Genomic DNA, 14,409 nt, shown 5'->3' with positions numbered 1-14,409 from the left:
CACAACTGGGTACTTTCAATGTGGAGAATGCAGCTATATTCTGAGCCCCTCATGGATGGCTGAACTCCTCACCCTATCTCTATCTCTAAGGAAGAGGCCAGCTACCCTTCAGAGAAGGCTGAACGATAGCTGCTGCAGCACCAATCTGTCTTTGAAATTCTAGAAAAGCATTATTGGTGGAATGAAGTCAGATGGGTCATCAAATTCAATTTGTCACACACACAACCATACACAGTATGACGAGGTGGAATGCTTGTAGCTGTGCAGTGCCCGACCATTAAATGACAGTAGGTTTACAGTAAGATATACAAATTTACAGGTTACTACAAAATTTACAGCTTTAACTTAGAAATTTACAGTAAACATGTGAGAAAAAAACAGTTTACGTAAGAGATTATTAGTCAAAAGAAATTATAAGTTATAAATTATAGGAAGTGTGCAAGAAGAAAAACCAGAGTGCGTGTGGTGATGTGATATGTGTGAGAGAGTCTAGTCCTAGGCCTGGTTCAGTTCCCAGAATAGCCTGGGGGAAGAAGCTCCTCCTCATTCTCTCTTTTTTGGCCTTAAGGGAGCAGAAGCGATGGGAGAGCTCCATCATAATCTTCCTGGCTTTGGTCTTGCACCGCTTGGTGTAGATGGACAGCAGGTCAGGAAGCTCTGATCGAATGATGCATTTGGCTGAGCGCACCACTCTTCGCAGCTCTCGTATCTCCTGCTTGGTGCTGTTCCCAAAGCAGGTGCAGATGTTTCCCGTCAGGACGCCCTCGATGGTGCAAGAGTAAAAGTTCTTGAGCACCCTCAGTGGCAGATGGAAGTCCCTGAGTCCTCTGAAGAAGAAGAGAAGCTGGCAGTCTTTCTTAACGTGTGGCAGGACCATGACAGGTGCTGAGTGATGTAGACACTCAGGTATCAGAAACTGTCCACTCTCTCCACTGATATGCCACTGATGATGAGGGACTTGTAATTCCTCGCCTGCTCTAATCAAGAGATTAGTGCATGTGGTAGTTTACCATCATGTGATAGTTCTTTAGAGGGGAGGGAAAATCAAAAGCAGGTTCTTCTTTGGAGTCATCACTTTCATGCCGTTCTCACACTAATAACATCATTCTCTCAACTCTTAATGTACTTCTGGAAACAGTTATCCCAACACAGACCCATATGTGCAAAAGACACCAAAACAATTCTTGAAACTTTTTTGCATATATCAAAACATGTGAAGTCTTTAAGACACCTAAAGCTTTTAAACTTTTACCAAAACCTTGCTGTCTTTGGTAAGAATACCAGAACTACAAAAATGTTGGAATTCAGAGACAAAAAAGAAATGTGAAGGATTTACTCCACAGTTTACTCAGTATGACTGCTAAAACTGAAAAAAGTCATATCAGACACACGAAACTATCTTCATCTTCTTATTCTATATTCGGCTGTTCTATTTAGGGGTCGCCATAACCAATCATCAGCCTCCACCTCCAGCTCTGTCTCCTGTTTTTCCGGCTATACCACTGTCTCCAAACCCTACAACATAGGAGGTCTCACTACTGTCTTGTAAACCTTTCCTTTCACTTTTGCTGCTATCCTTCTTCACAAACCACTCCAGTAAAATATATAAAACATAGAACGCAGCACCAACTACTCTTTGCTACAGTGAAGTCACACATATAATTACAGTATGTGCTTGTGTGTAATTAGCAGTTCCATGACATGCACTTGTCTTGATGCAAGACTGAGAACATGTGTTTAGATTTGCTCTCAGTTGACGCATAATTTCACTACTACTACTGACAGCGTGTGACCGGCCTTACTCTTTCTTACATATTAGAAAGAAAGAAGTTTGCTTTGATTTCATTGCAAATGCTAATGCAATGATGGAGAGTATCCAGGTAAGTCAGAGATCTGTAGTTCTGTTTACAGAGGTGTAACATTTAGATAGCAAATGCATCAACATGTGCAAATGTGGGTGGGAAAATGCATTCCTGATATGAAAACTGTATCAAAGCTATCAAGAAAACCTAAAAAAAATGACAGATACTGTCTAAAAACACCCAAAAAGCTAAACCGCCACAAACAACTAGATAATGGGACCAAATAATGGAATGGAGGGTATTCTACTGGACAAAAATTAAAAGTTGGCACCTGAATATTTGTTGTATTTCAGTTTCCTCCATCAAATTCTCAACAAATAGTCTTTCAGCCCCAGCACCAGTTTTGCCTGTCACTACTAATCACATTCTCCGCACAGACACTACAGCTTCGCCTCTGAACTCAATCCTGCCCATGAACACCAGTTCAGCTATTCAGATCTCAACAAGCACCCACATACCTTCAGTCACAACTCCGGCAGCCAGCCAAAGCACACCTGGAGGATTATTCACATCAGGTTAGCCTTTGCTAACATGCAGTCACTCGACATTTTATTTAACTGGAGATTCTGTTTACAGTTTGTGTTAGTAATGAGAAGAAACAATTTGTAAAGTTGACATTTTCTTTCAGGATCCACCAGATTAGTTCATTGTGATGTCCGTCAACTCTGTTCCAATAACAGTAAGCAAATATTCACTTCTTGTCCTTTCCGATTTCCTTTTTGCATTTGCATGGCCTCACAGATGTATTGCTTTCTGCAGGTGCTTACTATTGGATGCCCATAAGTGTAGAGGGCAACAAGACTGAAGAAGAGGTCCAAAATTTGGTGAGAATGACAAATTTCCCTTGTCCATCTCGTTACGTTTCTCATATTTCTTTCAGTTACCACCCGGTCATTGACACATGCTTTACAAACAAGTCTTGTAAGCACAATGTAAGTTTGTGGGAGCAGCGCATTCCAACCCTGTGAATCACCTGAAAATAATTTAGATTTTTTTTACGCCAAATATTTGTTGCTTTATTACTACTTTGACCTTTTACAAATTCTGCTGCCTCTGTGTTATAAATGTGGTTCTTTAATCTTTTTTTTGCTTTCTTCAGTGTCTTCTCTTCTCCTTTCCCATCATTCCTAACTTAAATGAACACTTCCTACATAATATTCTTACTGACACTTGATATGCAGTTCTCAGCCTATGTCAGATAGACCTTTCTACATAAAGACCATGATTATTAGCTGTCTCTGGTAGCTGTCTTTGCATAGTAAAGCTAATGATAAAACAAATAAAATGTAATGGAAACAGCAGTAATAGATATGCAAATTATTAGACACTGTAGATATATTCACAGTTATTTCGACTAGTCATTTCCTCCCAATAACCCTTTTTGCTTTGTACCATTTTTCTCCTCTCCTTCAGCTTTGTGTTGCAGAAAGAAACTCATTACCAAACAACAAAGTTATGTGATCAAGATATTGTCCACTATGTTTCTACCCATAAAAGCAACAACCTTACCTGATTTAAATATATAAAATGTCCAGTTATGATTCTTTAACCCTTCCTGTCCACTTCCAGCTTTGTCTTGAGATTATACTATACGGTATCATAGTCCCAGCTTCCTTTGACCATTTCTTTCTTTTTAAATTATTGTTATGGTTATTAATATATATTACTGAAGAATAAATTTGTACATAACCATTACAATTCTCAACATGGATCATAAATCAATCCTGCTATATTAAGTCTTTGGTTCACTTTTAATGCTTGATCATTTTGACACAAATCTAGTCATATTTTTAAGGTCCATTGCAAGGAAATAGCATGTAAGCAAAGGTTGTTCAGTGAATTCTCATGCAAGGCTGTCTAATAGTGCTGTGTTGATGCACTGACAGCTCAGAGATAAAAGTCTCAGCTCTGAAGTTTTGTTGCCCAGGAGAGTATGAGTTGTGTCCCACTTGGAACAAAACAACATCCCGGGAATAGCAGTGAGCTGTGTCTTTCTTTTCCCATACGTTTTTGTCCAGGAAGTAACACACTGTTTACCACGGCTGAGCTGACAAATAGTCCTTTCAAGCCAGAGGAGTCCCAATACACAAAGCTACTATAAATGATTCAGTATCCTTAGTTTGACCATGTGCTTAACATATCTAGAATGCGTCAGTAAACATATGAGTCAATATCCAAATTGTATCCTACTGAAGCCACTATACATAACTGTGGCACTTGTAATCTGATCAATCAAAAAACAAAAAACAGTTTCCATGGGATATTTCGTTATACATCATGGAAACTTTGTGTCAAATTGTTCTAATGGCTTAAATTCCTATATTTAAAAACTATAATTTGACTGAAATACATTATGGTTTCATAATATGTATATAAAAGAACAAAGTGCTTTTACAGTTAAACCTGAGTGGTCTTTATAGCTCTCATCCTGACGTCTAAGACTGCAGAAACTAACAAAACGTGCTACTTTCCTTAAACTTTATACGTCAAACTCCCATCACCTCCCTCAAACATCTCTATCTGTCTGCTTCCCTCTCTCCATCTATCACTCAGGTGTCAAAAGCATTGGGTTGTCACAATGACAGTGTTGATGCAGGCTCTTTGAATTTCTGTCAGGGTGACAGACAACTTCAGGTCAGTACAGAAAACGACAACACCTTATATACTTTACAGAATCAAATTTCTCCTGTAAGCCTGGCTCATGGCTTTAACTCTCCTTTTTCTCTTTGCAGGTAGTTGAAGTGTCCTGTAGTGCAAAAAGGAATGTAAGGTAAAAAGGATATGAGGAGCTGCTTTGTACAGCTGTTACATGTGCAGCAGATCGTGCGCGCTCACATGAAACTCTTTTGTTTCCAGCCAAACTGCCTGCAATGTGGTGCTGCTGCTCAACCATGCTGTCTCAGTGTGTGAACTTCAACAAGCTGGAGACGCTGCACTGCAGCAAGCTGGAGCACCAATGCAAGCGAGAATCATAGGAGAGATGGAGAGAGTGGGTGAGCACTTGTTTCCTTGCATTTGCTTCACTCTGTTTTGTCTGTGAATTAGTTTCCCGGTCTTCTTTGTCCATCTTCCCGTTTTACTTTGGCAACTGCTCTTTCTTGTGTGCTGCTTCCTTCCCTGTTCCCAACTGCAGTAAAATAGTTCAAAATATGACTTCCTATCTTCTTGATAGAAAACATAATGGTGTCAAGGAAAAGTGTGGATTTAAAAGGAAAAGAGGACCACAGTACCCAGGGTATCGGATTGCACTTATTCAGTACTTGCACAAAGCTCCTGATAATGTTGCTGATGTGGCTTTGTTGTGTTGAAAACCGCAGTGTCCTGAAGATGGATTATAAAAAGCTCATCTTAGATGCTTTGCCCAGTGTCTTCTTACAAAGTTGTATCATGCCAAAGAGAACAACCAGTTAAAAATATACGGCCAAGCAAAAAAAAAGAAAGAAAAAGTTTAAAAAAATACAAATTTTAAAATAAATGCTCTTACACTATTTACTTAGGTAAATCCAGGTGGTGACTTAAGTTAATATGTATAAGTTCATTACTGAAAATCAATAAATAGTATCAAATCAAAGGGGTGACACATTGAGATATGTGCTCTAATTTTCTCTCCCCGTTAAAGAGATGATTCAATTCAATTCAATTCAATTTTATTTATATAGCGCCAAATCACAACAAAAGTCGCCTCAAGGCGCTTCATAGATACAGAGAAAAACCCAACAATCATATGACCCCCTATGAGCAAGCACTTTGGCGACAGTGGGAAGGAAAAACTCCCTTTTAACAGGAAGAAACCTCCGGCAGAACCAGGCTCAGGGAGGGGCGGCCATCTGCTGCGACCGGTTGGGGTGAGAGAAGGAAGACAGGATAAAGACATGCTGTGGAAGAGAGACAGAGGTTAATAACAGATATGATTCAATGCAGAGAGGTCTATTAATACATAGTGAGTGAGAAAGGTGACTGGAAAGGAAAAACTCAATGCATCATGGGAATCCCCCGGCAGCCTACATCTATTGCAGCATAACAAAGGGAGGATTCAGGGTCACCTGGTCCAGCCCTAACTATATGCTTTAGAAAAAAGGAAAGTTTTAAGCCTAATCTTAAAAGTAGAGATAGTGTCTGTCTCCCGAATCCAAACTGGAAGCTGGTTCCACAGAAGAGGGGCCTGAAAACTGAAGGCTCTCCCTCCCATTCTACTTTTAAATACTCTAGGAACAACAAGTAGGCCTGCAGAGCGAGAGCGGAGCGCTCTAATAGGGTGATATGGTACTACAAGGTCATTAAGATAAGATGGGGCCTGATTATTTAAGACCTTGTATGTGAGGAGCAGGATTTTGAATTCAATTCTGGATTTAACAGGAAGCCAATGAAGGGAAGCCAAAACAGGAGAAATATGCTCTCTCTTTCTAGTCCCTGTCAGGACTCTTGCTGCAGCATTTTGGATTAGCTGAAGGCTTTTCAGTGAGTTTTTTGGACATCCTGATAATAATGAATTACAGTAGTCCAGCCTGGAAGTAATAAATGCATGAACTAGTTTTTCAGCGTCACTCTGAGACAGGATATTTCTAATTTTAGAGATGTTGCGCAAATGGAAGAAAGCAGTCTTACATATTTGTTTAATATGTGCGTTGAAGGACATGTCCTGGTCAAAAATGACTCCAAGGTTCCTCACAGCGTTACTGGAGGCCAAGGTAATGCCATCCAGAGTAAGAATCTGATTAGATACCATATTTCTAAGATTTTCAGGGCCGAGTACAATAACCTCAGTTTTATCTGAATTAAGAAGCAGAAAGTTAGCGGCCATCCAGGTCTTTATGTCTTTAAGACATTCCTGCAGTTTAACTAATTGGTGTGTGTTATCTGGCTTCATGGACAGATAGAGCTGGGTGTCATCTGCATAGCAGTGAAAATGTATGCTATGTCTTCTAATGATACTGCCTAAGGGAAGCATGTATAATGTAAACAGAATTGGTCCTAGCACTGAACCCTGTGGAACTCCATAATTAACCTCAGTGTGTGAAGAGGACTCTCCATTTACATGCACGAATTGGAGTCTGTTAGATAGATATGATACAAACCACTGCAGCGCAGTACTTGTAATACCTACAGCATGTTCTAATCGCTCTAATAGGATATTATGATCAACAGTATCGAACGCTGCACTGAGGTCTAGCAGGACAAGCACAGAGATGAGTCCACTGTCAGAGGCCATAAGAAGATCATTTGTAACCTTCACTAAAGCTGTTTCTGTGCTGTGCTGAGCTCTGAAACCTGACTGAAACTCTTCAAATAAACCATTCCTCTGCAGATGATCTGTTAGCTGTTTGACAACTACTCTTTCAAGGATTTTTGATATGAAAGGAAGGTTGGAGATTGGCCTATAATTAGCTAAGACTGCTGGGTCTAGAGATGGCTTTTTGAGTAAAGGTTTAACTACAGCCAGCTTGAAGGCCTGTGGTACATAGCCGATTATTAGAGATAGGTTGATCATATTTAAGATCGAAGAATTAATTAATGGCAGGACTTCTTTGAGCAGTTTTGTAGGAATGGGGTCTAAAAGACACGTTGATGGTTTGGAGGAAGTAATTATTGAAGTTAACTCAGAAAGATCAATTGGAGAAAAAGAGTCTAACTTAATATCAATGGTACTAAGAGTAGCTGTAGATAATATTACATCTGTGGGATGATTATTGGTAATTTTTTCTCTAATGATAAAAATTTTATTTGTGAAGAAGTTCATGAAGTCATTACTAGTTAACGTTAAAGGGATGGTTGGCTCAAAAGAGCTCTGACTTTTTGTCAGCCTGGCTACAGTGCTGAAGAGAAACCTAGGGTTGTTCTTATTTTCTTCAATCAGTGATGAATAGTAAGATGTTCTGGCTTTGCGGAGGGCTTTCTTATAAAGCAGCAAACTATTTCTCCAGGCTAAATGATGATCCTCTAGATTTGTGACACGCCATTTCCTCTCCAGATTACGAGTCATCTGCTTTAGGGTACGTGTTTCAGAATTATACCACGGAGTCAGGTACTTCTGATTTGAGGCCTTAGTTTTCACAGGAGCTACAGTATCCAGAGTCGTACGTAGTGAGGAGGTGAAATTATTAACAAGATAATCGACCTCTGTTGGGGTAGCGTTCAGATAGCTGCTTTGCTCTGTGTTGGTACAGGGCATTGGAGATGATAACAGTGGGTGGATTATATTCTTAAACTTAGTTACAGTGCTTTCAGAAAGACATCTACTTTGATAAAGTCTACTCTTCACCGCTGTGTAATCAATTATTGTAAAAGTAAATGTTATCAGGAAATGATCAGACAGGAGAGGGTTTTCAGGAAACACTGTTAAATGTTCAGGTTCGATGCCATATGTTAAAACAAGATCTAGAGTGTGATTAAAGTGGTGGGTGGGTTCTTTTACATTTTGAGAGAAGCCAATTGAGTCTAATAACAGACTAAATGCCATGTTGAGGCTGTCATTTTTAGCATCTACATGGATGTTAAAATCACCCACAATAATTATTTTATCTGAGCTCAGAACTAAATTAGATATAAAGTCTGAGAAATCAGACAGAAACTCTGTGTAAGGCCCAGGTGGACGATAGATGATAACAAGTAAGACTGGTTTCTGAGTTTCACAGCTGGGGTGGACAATGTTAAGCATCAGGCTTTCAAATGAATTAAAAGTCTGTCTTGGTCTTTCATTAATTAATAGGCTGGTGTGAAAAATTGCTGCCACACCGCCCCCCCGGCCTGTGCTTCGAGATTTCTGGTAGTTAGAATGGCTCGGGGGTGTTGATTCATTTAAACTAACATAATCATCCTGCTGCAACCAGGTTTCTGTAAGGCAGAGTAAATCAATTTGTTGATCAATTATTAAGTCATGTACTAACAGAGACTTGGAGGAGAGAGACCTAATATTTAATAATCCACATTTCACTGTTTTACTCTTTGGTTCAGATGTGGATACTGTATTGTTCTTTCTTTGTGATTGTTTATGTTTAAGTTGTTTGTTGCTGGTTTTTAGTTTGTTTTTTGTCTGTTTGGAAGCTGACACAGTCTCTATGGAGATGGGTTTTTGGGGGGGTAGCAGGAGGAGAGAAGCTGCAGAGAAGCGTGTAAGACTGCAACTCTGCTTCCTGGTCCCAACTCTGGATAGTCATATTTTGGGGGGTTTAATAAATTTGTCCATATTTCTAGAAATGAGAGCTGCTCCATCCAAAGTGGGATGGATGCCGTCTCTCCTAACAAGACCAGGTTTCCTCCAGAAGGTTTGCCAATTATCTATGAAGCCCACATCGTTTCTGGGACACCACTCAGACAGCCAGCAATTTAAGGAGAACATGCGGCTAAACATGTCACTCCTGGTCTGATTGGGGAGGGGACCAGAGAAAACTACAGAGTCCGACATTGTTTTGGCAAAGTTGCACACCGATTCAATATTGATTTTAGTGACCTCCGATTGGCGTAACCGGGTGTCATTACTGCCGACGTGAATTATGATTTTACTGAATTTACGTTTACCCTTAGCCAGCAGTTTTAAATTTCCTTCAATGTCGCCTGCTCTGGCCCCTGGAAGACAATTGACTATGGTTGCCGGTGTCTCTAGCTTCACATGTCTGAGAACAGAATCGCCTTGTTAATCTCTTGTTAATACTTGTGTGACTTAAGTAAAATTTATGCTTGATAATACTTGAGGCTGAAAATACAGCAATAGACCTAGCTAATGAAAAGTGAATTATGGTAAAGGAGTGCTTCCCACCTAACAAGTTGAGAGGTGTGGTACACTGTGGAGTGTGAATGTCTGTCACATGTTAGCCATGTGACAGACATTCACACTCACATTCAGACCTACGACCAGTTTAGAATCACCATTTAAACTATTTGCACATGCAAATTCCACACAGAAAGGCTCCAGTTTCAAGGCTTAAAGTCCAGGACCTTCTAGCTGTGAATCATCAGCTAGATGATTAATCATATCAAAACAAATATTTAACTCATTAAATGGAATCATGTGAACCATCCTAAAAATCACACCCAATAATATAACTATTTTTTTCCAAGTTTCTAACTAAGTTTTTTTTTACAAACATGCAACCTGCATTCATTTTTGAATTAAGTGTACACATGGAAATATTAGACCTGTTGTAATCAGTCAACTTAACCAGTGATATTACAGCAAACAGGAGTAGGCTGACAGACCTCTCAGAATCCACTAATCGTCACTGGACTTTTTGACTCACACTGTTCACTCACCCACCAAATATACATTTATCTTCATCTCTGTGTTTTCATATCTATTCAGGCATACCTGTTCAACTTTACTTACCGATATTTATCAAGATTAACAGAATTGTTATAACCACAGGAGATGGATTAGAAGATTGGATTAGAGTTCCTCATAACAACTCTGAACTGACTAGTTTCTGATATAATGCAATGGAATGGGCTGAACATCAGCTTGGAGTTGGAGATTGCTTTAGATTTTTACACTCAGTGTCCACTTTGATAGGTACACCTAGCACTTGGTCGGAGCCCTTTTTGGCTCAGAACGGCCTTAATTCTTTGTGGCACAGATTCAACAAGGTGCTGCAAACATTCTTCAGAGATTTTGATCCAAATTGGCATGATGCCATCATACAACATCACTCAGCAACTATGTGAATCTCCTGTTCCAAGACATTGCGATTGGTCTTGCCTTCTTATCAGCTTGAAATAGTCTGGCTCAATGGATGTTTTCTTTTTTTTTTTTTTCAAATTGAAATGATCTGTGAGTGAAAATCCCATTAGATTAGTCATTTCTCAAATACTCACACTAGCCATCTAGCCCCATCACAGAGGCCTAAATAAACTTTCTTCCCCATTCTGATGCTCAGATTGAACTCCAGCAGGTTGTCTTGATCATGGCTACGTGCTTTACTTTGTTGGGTTTCTGCCGTGCTATTGGCTGTTTAGATCTTGTTGTTAACAAGCAGATGAACCTAACAGGTATATCAGTAAATAGGATTTCTGATAATATCTGTGCCTGTCATAGAAAATTTGCATTGTGTACGTGTGTGATATTTTCAGCTCTTTCTTGAAAAAAGTATATTAAATAACCAAAATAAGTGCAAAATCAGACATTGACAGATCCAATACTCTCTTTGGATTTTCTCCACATCAGGTCGAAATCTGTGTAAGGATGCAGAGCCCTCTAGTGGCGGTTTTGTGAGATGCAATTCCACGTCTTCTCTTGACGATATATGTCAGTTAAATAAATCCTCCCCACTAACATGGTGAGCAACACACTTTTTTTTATGTCCACTGGATGTGTGTCTGTACACCCTGTAACTTATACATGTTTAATCTACAGCTTCCTCTTAGAGCCCAACTCCAACCCGGCTCCTAAATTGAAGACAGACTCTTGTAGCAGTGAGTATCACAAACACAGATGCTTTTTATATTCACCCCTGTTTATCAAGGGTTTTGCTGCTGTAACCATGTTTGTCTGATCCTCAGGGGAAATGCCTCGCTTCTGTGATTGCACAGCTTTCTGTAATTCTACACGTAAGAAAAATAATCACAATATTGCATTGACATTTTTAGAATCCAGGCTGCTGCTGCAATATGTGATGAGTGAATGCACCATTGTTATTCAAATTTAAAGAAAATATTTAGGCTTTTGGAAAACAGAACGTTGCTTCTATGAAGCAAGCTATCTGAGAAGAGAACTTCTCAGTTAATAAGTATTTTTATGGCGTCTCAGAAACTTCACCCACATGCTAACCATCCCTTTTCTTTATCGCTTTCTCAGGCCAATTTTATGCTTTTAGAATCAATGTTACTAGTGAAGCTGTTAACATTCAGTACCTAAAAAGCTTGGTATGTACCACACTGTATGCTTATAGTATGCTTCATTAATATATAATTACTATATATATATATATAATGCAACTTTGTAACTTTGTAACCCTATTTGACAGTTACTAAGTCCTGCTGCACTCCTCACATGTCCCACAAAGCAACAGTAAGTCTTGATCCAATTACATTACATACAGTAAGTGTAGATTGTGTTGATATTTACTATGCATATGATCTTCACTGCCCTATGCATAGCCAAGAAAACAGTCCTCATGAACTGGAAAAATAAAAATAATCTTAATTCTAACCAATATAGAAATTATCTATTAGATTACATTAGTCTTGACACAGCCTCTGCCACCACATTAGATCAATTGCTCTGGGCCCCTTTTATCAGCTCCATCACCTAGTGGGGGTGGGGGGTCATAGTTTGGTCCCGCCTTCACTGTTGTGATTGGTGAGGGGGTAGGGACAGGCTTAGGGCGTCGGGGGGTTCCCCGGAGGCATCTTCCTTGGGGGGCTCAAACCGGGGTAGCGGTCACGTCCGGTTGGGGGCTCTGTTGGCTCTCCGGTGACTGTTTCCTCGCAGCTGCGTGCAGCGGGGCTAGGGGAGGGTCTGTGCTGACGGACGTGGGTTACTGACCTGGCAACCTGACTGCCCCTGGGTGGGTCCGGGATGGGCGTGAGGTTCTGGGGGCGCTCCGTCTCTGGGCTGGGGCCCGGGCCGGGCCTCGGGGGCTTGGGTCCTGGTTGGTGTGTTGCCGGGGTTGTGGGCGGGTGGGTGCATGGGGGCCCGGCCCTGGAGCAGGGTGCCGCCGGTGCGTCGAGCCGCCTGGGGGGCTCTTCATCTGGTGGGGGGGATGGTCACATCTTGCAGGAGCTTTCTTCTCTTCAGGAACTCTCTGCGGGAGGGGGAGATACAGGAGAGGTGGAGGAAGATCTCAGCCTGGGCGTTTACCGTCTTATGTAGTCTGGAAGATGTGTGGATGGTGGGGTGGGTGCAGTTTTCTCTGTGGTGGGGTTGGGTGGACTGTCCAGGGCTCTGTGGAGCCGGAGGGCGCTACTGCACTGGGCCCCAGTCTGATGGGCCTGGGCCCCCCTTCCCTGGCGGGTCGCGGAGGGTGGGAGTGCCTACTGGGGTCAGCGGGGGAGCTGGCCCCAGGGAGGGGTTACCTGCCCCTCCCTTCCTTCCCTCCCCATCTCCAGCTGCCTCCCTCTTCCCGCTCCTCCACAACCACCCACACATGCAGGGCCTTGGAGTGGGGGTATGTCACCAGGGTGCAGAGGAGGCTACCCCCCCCCTGTCCCCTTCTGGCTGCCTCTGCCTCAATTTTATCCCACAACTTAGACATTCACATTATTCACACTCTCATTACACATACATATAGGATCTTGGGGGTGGGCATAATCACGGAGTCCAATTTACCATCAGGGTGTATACCTCACCCCTGACGTCGTTGCCCACCTCTCAATTTTAAATACACTTAGTCATTGAGGGCTAGCAGGAGGGACTATGCGCTTACCTGCTGCTCCATGGCAGGTAGCTCCATGCCCTCCTGGGTTTTAATTGCACCTTAGAACACATATGCATCAACACTACAATGAGCGGGTGGAGGGAGGTTTGGAGTCTTCTCCCACCCCCATTTTCTCCGGCCTGCTGGAGCGGGAGGGCTAGTAGGAGGAGTTGGCCGTCCGACTGCGGTCTGGGGTGTGGGGCCTCCCTGCTGCTGCGGAGTCGGGGTGGTCTGCCTCTCCCCACCGCAGGGAAAAGGGTAACACCACCTGGGTCTGGGTGCAATTCCCCCCTCCAGGGGCAAGGGTACCTAGACCCGGTTTGTAGAGTACGCTTGGGGAGTGTGATCGTGTGTACAGCGTCTCTTTATGTCTGTCTCCACGTTGGTTGAGTGTGGAGTGAGTGCATATGAGAGCATGAGGGTGGGAATGGATGTTTGTGTCTGTGTGTGCCTGTATGTCTGTGTCTATATGTCAGGTTGGGTATCAGACGCCACCTCTCTGGGGACACCTCAGGCCCTCCAAGGTTTGGAGGCCTATCTCCACCCACCACCACTTCCCCTGCCGGTGGCGGACTCCCTCAGGTGTCGGTGTGTTGGTGGTTCTTTGTGTCTGGGGGTGGGCGTCCGGGTACACACCGGCTCACTCCTTGGCGGCCGCTTGTCGGGGCCTGGGGCCTGGGGCTCGCTCGGGCCCCTTTGGAGGTGGGGTGCCCCCGGCCTCTCGGCCTGGGGCTCGGTCACTCAGGCGCAGCTGGGGGCCGGCGGAGCTCACGGGCGCGTCACTGCAACTCCCCCTGACTTCTGCTCCGCGGCTGCTGGGCGAGCCCTCATCTGGGACTCTCCTCAGCTCTTACTGGAACAGTGGCGCGGCTGCCCCTCTGTTGGTCTTCCTTGGTCTGTTGTGTTCTGGGGGCCTCTGGATGTCTGGAGTTTTGATCTCCTCCATACCCGCTTCACACCCTGGAGGACGGGGCTGTGGCCCCCCCACACTCCCTAGCAGATCATTACATGGAGAAACCTTTGGAATGCAAGCATGCTGATCCACACAGGTATGCACACATGGGTATTCACAGACGCGGACTAAAGCTTTCTTGGCTGCTGCCTCAAAGCACACTGTGCGCTGTCTATCTTGCGTGCTGCACAATATCGTTTATTATTTAGTAAATATTAATATCTATGGCTAGCTAGTTTATTGTGATGGT

The 14,409-nt window shown here is 42.7% G+C and overlaps 1 protein-coding gene across 1 annotated transcript in view; it reads left to right on the top strand.

Moving 5' to 3' along the window:
• The window catches only part of adgrg2a (adhesion G protein-coupled receptor G2a), a 40,822-nt gene that overhangs the window by 9,335 nt on the left and 17,078 nt on the right, over nt 1–14,409 (top strand). The window contains exons 6-17 of the mRNA XM_085285845.1: nt 2,240–2,377; nt 2,491–2,541; nt 2,622–2,686; nt 2,962–3,012; nt 4,416–4,496; nt 4,595–4,632; nt 4,719–4,855; nt 11,017–11,128; nt 11,206–11,264; nt 11,352–11,399; nt 11,647–11,714; nt 11,816–11,859. Coding sequence (XP_085141971.1) covers nt 2,240–2,377; nt 2,491–2,541; nt 2,622–2,686; nt 2,962–3,012; nt 4,416–4,496; nt 4,595–4,632; nt 4,719–4,855; nt 11,017–11,128; nt 11,206–11,264; nt 11,352–11,399; nt 11,647–11,714; nt 11,816–11,859 — 892 coding nt within the window. The remainder of the gene's footprint in view (nt 1–2,239; nt 2,378–2,490; nt 2,542–2,621; nt 2,687–2,961; nt 3,013–4,415; nt 4,497–4,594; nt 4,633–4,718; nt 4,856–11,016; nt 11,129–11,205; nt 11,265–11,351; nt 11,400–11,646; nt 11,715–11,815; nt 11,860–14,409) is intronic.

Source organism: Mchenga conophoros, linkage group LG9, assembly GCF_057382185.1.
Source record: "Mchenga conophoros isolate Kocher_MC1m ecotype Shallow Benthic linkage group LG9, M_conophoros_male_GT1.1, whole genome shotgun sequence".
Classification (NCBI taxonomy): domain Eukaryota; kingdom Metazoa; phylum Chordata; class Actinopteri; order Cichliformes; family Cichlidae; genus Mchenga; species Mchenga conophoros.
The sequence above is the reverse complement of the archived record's forward strand: the minus strand, read 5'-3'. Positions and strand labels throughout refer to the sequence as shown.